Source organism: Panthera pardus, unplaced genomic scaffold, assembly GCF_024362965.1.
Source record: "Panthera pardus isolate Hobbes unplaced genomic scaffold, ASM2436296v1 HiC_scaffold_6, whole genome shotgun sequence".
Lineage (NCBI taxonomy): Eukaryota > Metazoa > Chordata > Mammalia > Carnivora > Felidae > Panthera > Panthera pardus.
The window spans coordinates 96,650,597-96,657,898 of NW_026526991.1; the positions used below are offsets into that span (position 1 = coordinate 96,650,597).

The window sequence follows — 7,302 nt, forward strand, 5'->3', positions numbered from 1 at the left end:
CCATCGTGGCATGCATTTTGAATCGCGGTTGTAGCATTTTTACTAACAGCCTGACTAGGTTTTATTTCTATCTCTGCAGAAAGGATTCTCAGATGTCTTCTACGCTTTTACAACCCCAGCTAGTATTCACATTATCGTGGTTCTTAATTCTAGTTCAGACATCTTACTTTTGTGTGTGTTGACTAAGTCTGTGACTGTCATATCTTCCTGTTCTCGCTTTTGGGGTTAAGTTCTTTGTTTTGCCATTTTGAAGGAAGAAAAAAATTAAGAAAATAAAAAAGTAAAATTAAAAATTGAAAAGAAAACAAAAAATCAAATAAAGGAAGCTAGATCCTAGGAGCGTTTTGATCTGCATGTTGAAAAAAATCTTGGTACAATAGAGAGGAAAAGGAAAGGAAAGCAGAAAAAGTAAGAAAAAAATTTAGAAATTAAAAATATATCTAATAAAGTAGAATAAAATACAAAAATGATCTAAAATAGGAACTTAAAAAATAAAAAAACAAGCTAAAAATAAAACTATTTTTTTTTCTGTGTCCAAGAAAAAGAAAGAAAATTAAGGGGGGGGGGATTTTAAGATATAACAGAAGCAACGAAAATGAGCAAATAAGTGAACCAGCAAACAAATGAAACCCGAATGAAGTGGCATCCAGTTTCCCCTAGAACTGAAACAATGAAGCCTCCTCTATTTCATGCACTAAGCAGGTGGAGTGACTTGTGCTGGTCTTCTGAGAGGTGTGCTTGGAGGGCACAGTTGGGCTGGGCTTGATGTAATGGCTCCATTCTCCACTAGGTGGCAGTGCTTAGGTTACTGGGGTGGATCAGTGTGGCACCCATGTGCATGTGTGGGAGTGGTGGAAATGGCTTCACCCAGTGTCCTAGTCTTTGGCACAGGGACTTGTGCTCTCACTGCCCCACTAGCAAGCACCCCTCCCTGGCTGCAGTCCTGTGCCCACTCTACACCTCTACCCTGTCCATGTCTAAACTGTCCACCTTCCAGGTGAAATTTCTCTCCAGAGTTTTATCGCAGACAGGGTTGTGTTTCAGAACCCCACGTTTCAGAGACCCCTTGCTTCAATCTTCACTGACTCTCGGTGTGTGTGTGTGGGGGGGGTGTTGCTAAACAATGGCCAGGTGCCAGCTTGCCTCAGAAAATGTTCATGTGATTGCACAGTGGCAGAGTTTCAGGGATTATGGGAACTCACAACACACAGCTAGCTCCAGGTTTTTGTTGCACTCGGGCATCTTTGTCCCAGTACTAGCAAATGTAGCTGCTCTCATGGTCCGCTGGGACCTGTGCCCTCTGTGAAGCTATATAGCCAATACCAACTGCACTCCAAGCAGGGGAACAGCTTCTCTCTGTAGAGCACATAGACCGTTCAGACGGCACTGCCTGCTCCTGGGGATTCGCCCCACTTCCTCACCAGAGCACCATCAGGCTCTGAGCTCTGAAACGACAGACTCTGCTCTACTGTTTATAGAAACTTGGCAGTATTGACTACCTCTCCTTTCCCCCTGTCAGTGGTTTTGGGAGACAGATTTCTTGTTTAGTCCCCTACGAGTATTTTCACTCTGTCTCTTTTTTCCAGCTACTTTCAGGGGGGAGTGCTTTTCTTGCAGGATCCCAATGCACCACATTCTCCCCCTTTCTTTCTCTCTGTCTTCCCTCCATGAAATGGCTCCTTACTCTCTTCATCTTTTCTCCCCTCAGTTCACCTCTCTGCATAACCACCGACTTCTGTGCCTCAGGTTATGCAGGTTGTTGCTACACTCCTCAGATCAACTTCCTAGGTGTTCTAAATGGTCTGGTGCTTCTCTAGCTGCATTTCAGGGATGAGACAAAATTAGCGTCTCCATGCGATTCCAACACCTTAACTCCTCCCACCCATGAAGTAACTTTTAAAAGGTGATACTTGTCAATTTGAGAGCCAGGAGTAATTACAGAGTTGATGGACTGCAGACCTCATTGACTGAAGTATGAAATTTCATTTATGTGATTCGTTACCATTCTTCTGGAACTAAAGCTACTCTCACTGCCTTTGAAATCATAGATCTTTCTAGAAATTTGCTCCAAGTGTGTTCTTCCATAAATGATTTACACTTTTATTTATCATTTTATACTTTCATATTTTGCCATGAAATCAATTGCCATTTTCAGATGTTAAATAACTGCTTTTTAAAATTATGGGTTTTGTTGTTGTTGTTGTTTGTTTGTTTTCACCATTGTTCATGCTTTGGATAAGTTTAGTGTGTCACATAATGTTTTGCAACATATAAATTAGTCCTTTTAAAATTCAACAAACCTCAGAATTCCACAATTTTCAAGATAAAATATCACTTGATAGCATTGTATTACCTTTTAGTAAAGAAATCTAAATCCCCAAAGAAGAGTCACTTATTACAGGAAATTCCTATATGTGCTAAAACTAGTATTTCCTAGTCTTACAGCACTCTATTTTTAACCAATAATGGATTTTCAATCGTCACAAAAAATGGTGCAACAGTATTTCTCTAATACAGCCTTTAATTTAATCTGGCTATTCTAATAGTGTTGCAAGGTGTCCCTGGAATCTGACTTTACAGTAATGAGGTCAGTATTATTCTTGAATTCTTTTCTTCTTCACTTATGTATTGTTTACACTTTCCCAACCATCACTACAGTGTCAAACATTGTGTCATTGTAAAACCCTGTTATTCTGTCACGAAATACTTATTTAAGCTCTAAGGGAAGTGGAGCAAGATTTTACATTGTTCCACTTCAAATGAGCAGTATCCCTCACCCTGCACCCCACCCAGTGTCACTGTACTAGCAATGCACATGACACACACTCTTGATCAAGACCTTCAGGGCAGGTCCATTCAGCACTGTGCCTGACACTACTCAGCTGCAGAGACGAATAACCCAAGACTAACCTGGGCAGAATTCAGTCAGGTTAAGGAGTCACAAAGATGGCGAGTGAAACCTGAGAACATTAATACATCCATTTCAATAACTGAGCAGGAAATGGCCCATGCGGAATTCAATCTTCAAGTTGCTTCTCAGGAGCTTCAAGGGATTGACAAGAATTATCTCTGCAAAGGTAAAACATTTAATACAGAGAGGTATATCTGTTCCGGGATGTGAAGTTGGGCTGCAGAGGTATAAGGAAAGAGTAGGAAATGATCTCACATAGTTTTCATTTGTGAGGATCAGAACTGGAAGTTGGAATATGGTAGTGTCCTTGAAGTCTGGGGACTCACTTTGTTCCAGTGTTACAATCCGGAGTGTTACCAACCTGTCATGGAGTAGTATGTTGACTGCCAATGCAGTGGTATATTCTAAGTGAAGATTACAATGGTAGATATGGGTTTGGGGTCCAAGGGTTTACATTTGATTCCCTGCAGGTTGTTGCTTCTCTTGTTTGTAAATTTCCTAATGATTATTTCTATGCATCTTTTGTCAGTGTTTTCATTTCTCTTGTGTCCAGGGAGGTACATTGCTGAGGTTCTGGGAATCATCTGCCTTGTCTTGATGTCCACTGTGGTAAAAATAAACGTTATTCCCTGTAAGTCATTGTTTGAATGACTAATAGGGAGTGTTTCACGTTAATATCATCAGTTCTTTGAAATATTATATAACATATGGAATTTTATTATCTCATTTTAATGGATGCATGCTCTAAATGTGGAATAGTTATTGTGAATTTATCTAAAGTAGAAACAACACATAATTGTAGGGAATGTTAAACATTTTTCAGAATTTTTATAACTCACAGTCAAGTTATGTGAGAGACTTTATTGATATATACAAATGAATTCTTGAGATTGGTTAAACCAAATACTGTAAGAGATGGTGAAATTTGGTTCATTAAGCTTTTGAATTATTTTCCTCCTCTCATGTTCATTACTTTATTAAATTTTTACTGGTAAAATCAATTTTATTGCAGCGTTTTCTAATTCTATATAATATAGCAAATTTCAAACTAAGAAACTCAAATTATTGCAATCCACTTAATTTAATGTTATGTTTCTTGAAGATTACTTTAATGTTCAAGCTACTGAAGGACCAGAGCAGAACAAAATGTCCCTGGAAACAAAGATCCAGAAAGGTACAACATCCCTCGCAAAATTCTGTTATTAGTCTACTGTCTATTTTAGCTCTATCTCCAAGTAGGCAAAGATGATAACAGATTCTTTTGGAAAAAGTGAATTAGAAAATCGCTTAATGAAGTTTCAGAAATAATGATTCTAGGAGACTATTACTTCTTAGGCAACGATATGAAGAAATGCTCATTTAAAATCACCGTACCAGTTGTTAACAATTGCCTCACATTTTCTCCTCCTATAACATGATAAAAGATAAATCATTCCATAAAGATGGTTGTGTAAGTGATTCTTAGGACATGCAGAGGTGGACATTTTTGTGGTTGCTTTATATGGGCACATAAATTAGGGGATGAAAGTCTGACTCTTCTCTGAGGGTGTGTGTGTGCTTTGCTTTAATTTTACCAGCTTGTGAGGGTCTATGAATATGTTATGTATACATATGTGTATACATGTACAGTATGTAAATTTTCATTTTGTAATATTCAAAGCTCTTTGGATAATATCTCATAATCTCTCTCCAGCGTGTCTCTGTTGTCATTGTCCGAAAGAGTGGGTTACGTATTCCAACAATTGCTATTACATTAGCACTGAGGGAAAATCATGGAACGAGAGTTTGACGTCTTGTGCTTCTAAGAATTCTAACCTGCTCTATTATGATGATGAAGAGGATGAGGTAAGTTTTCAAGATGTTTCCAGATTCTATTAAAAGCTTGTGAGTGAATATTATGTCTGTAGAGTTCATCCGTAGTTACATATGTATTTGTAGTTTATTTTAAAGTCTTTAATACTCCACATGTTGACTCTAAGACACACTATTTATATTCTTATACCTTGAATGTACATTTGATAATTTCCAGTTCTTACTTTTCATAGAAACCTGTCTCTAGAAATTCTCTTTTTCCTGAAATAAACTTCACATTGAATTTTACAACACATTGAGGAAACTAGAATCACACAAATACCAATCACATCATGGGACAGAAGTTTGGAGCTTTTATCAGGCCTGCCCATTTTCATTTTATGAAATATTTCTGCTTATTTGGGGACTTATATCAATGGAATCATTCAGTGTGTATTTTTATGTGTGTCTCCTTTCTCTGTCAGATGGTATTTGTAATCCATCTATATTCACACATTTGTCTTAGTTTGTGAAATTTCACTACTCTCTTATATGAATATGACAGTTTAAAAACCATTCTCAGAAATCTAGTTCCTTTTACATTTGTGGATATTATGAATAATTGTGTTATGAAAAGTCTTTTCTATATCTTCCTCCACATATCATATTTATAATCCTTTATTATATATAACTACATCTTACAGAGTATAGTTATGTAATATAAATGTTATGGTTTTCATAATAAAATAATAACCTAAAAATACAACATAATTATATTTATGTATAATTATAATACACTTCCTTGTAAGCGTTAATCTGAAATTGCACAGTCATTGACATGTTTAAATTTCAATATATTAAATTTTCCTACATTTTTTATTGTATTGTGTAAATATACATTGTACCAACTAGTCTTTTGATCCCAATCTCAGTCGTGTCAGTAATATTAATTAATAAGTTCTGATGGTTATACACAGTACCATTTTTCTGGGTTGTAAATCTTACAGTCTATTCAGTCCATCACAACCCACAGTAGTTTGAGTAAAATGTGGAGACTTACTTGCCTTTATGACCCCTTACCATGTCCCAATTATACTCCAAGTGTTCTATTTCTCTACTTACTTTGAGAATCACATGGAATTTATAATTTTGCTTCTACTGATAATTTTCTTCAAATATCAATTTCGAAAACACAGGAGGTGAAGGAAAGTCCATTAACCTAGTAAGAATTTTATTCTTACTTTTGTTCTCTCTTTCTTCCTCATGAGACAAAATGCCTTCTTTTACCATTTATTCCCTTTAGGAGTTCTTTCAGAGTGGGTCTGGTGGTGATACATTTTCTTAGTTTTCCTTTATCAGACAAAGTCTTGATTAGGATGCCTATTGATATTTTTGGTGCATAGTCAATGGTTTTTTATTAGAATCACCCAGTTAGTGTCTAAAACTTTTCTGTCTTTCTAGAATGCCTCTTATCTGTCATTTTGACCAGAGAGAAAAAATATTTTGGAGACTTGGGTGTGTATCTGTTGGTGTCTGTGGTTTGCTAGGCTCTCTGACACCAGTCTGTGTGAGGTAGAGGGAAATTCCGGAGAGCTCACCACCATGTCATTCCTTGGGTCTCCAGGGCTGGGATCTGTCGTCTTTCTCGTTATCTTTCTGACTCTATGTTGTCTTATAAATAATACCCAGGGATTGTAGCTGTATTGGTGGAAGGAATAGGGAAAAGTCTATCCAGTCTATCTTTCCAGAACAGAAAGTCTGGTCTGGGGTGGTTTTCATTTGAATGCTCCTAAGACTAATGGTGTTGAGCATCTTTTCCTGTACTCATTGGCCATGTCTACATGGTGTTTGGTGAAGTATCTATAGAAATATTTTGGTAATATTTTTCTTTGTTTCATTGTATTTTGAGAATTCTTTACATACCCTGGCGGCAAGCCTTTTATTAGATGTATGATTTGTACATGTTTCTTCGCAAGTTTATGACTTTCTTTTCTCTTCAAAGAGCAGACATTATCTTGAAGAACTACACTTCATCAAGTTCTTCTTTTATGGATTGTGTTCTTGGTATTTTGTCTAAAATATCTCTGCCCAACTGTGCGTCATGCACTTTTTACAATACGTCTTGAAAGGTTTTGTTTTCAATTATATGTGATCAATTTTGAGCATTTTAAATATAGTATAAAATATATAATTATTAATAGTATTTAATACTCCATTGTTTCCACAGCCTTTATTGAAAAGACTATACTATTCCAATGAATATGCATTTTTTGGAAATCTGCATTTCGTATTGTTTGGGTACAAATTTTGCACTTTCTCATGTGTTTAATTAATGTCCTTATGTTTTTTTTTTTTATGTTAGTTTCATAATTTAAATACCTTCCCGGGGGTGACTGGGTGGCTCAGTCATTAGGGCGTCCGACATTGGCTCAGGTCATGATCTCGTGGTTCATGGGTTCGAGCCCCGTGTCAGGCTCTGTGCTGACTGTTAGAGCCTGGAGGTTGCATCGGATTCTGTGTCTCCCTCTCTCTGCTCCTCCCCCACTAACTCTCTCTCTCTCTCTCTCTGTCTGTCCGTCACACTCACACACAAATAAATA

General features: G+C 36.9%; 1 protein-coding gene and 1 pseudogene across 1 annotated transcript in view; one reads left to right on the forward strand and one right to left on the reverse strand.

The window, feature by feature from the left end:
- Positions 1-973: 973 nt before the first annotated feature.
- The window catches only part of LOC128775000 (NKG2-F type II integral membrane protein-like), a 55,638-nt gene continuing 49,309 nt past the window's right edge, over positions 974-7,302 (forward strand). The window contains exons 1-5 of the mRNA XM_053895349.1: positions 974-1,091; positions 2,883-3,077; positions 3,465-3,542; positions 4,032-4,085; positions 4,605-4,756. Coding sequence (XP_053751324.1) covers positions 974-1,091; positions 2,883-3,077; positions 3,465-3,542; positions 4,032-4,085; positions 4,605-4,756 — 597 coding nt within the window. The remainder of the gene's footprint in view (positions 1,092-2,882; positions 3,078-3,464; positions 3,543-4,031; positions 4,086-4,604; positions 4,757-7,302) is intronic.
- The window catches only part of LOC128774912 (NKG2-A/NKG2-B type II integral membrane protein-like), a 10,097-nt pseudogene continuing 7,738 nt past the window's right edge, over positions 4,944-7,302 (reverse strand).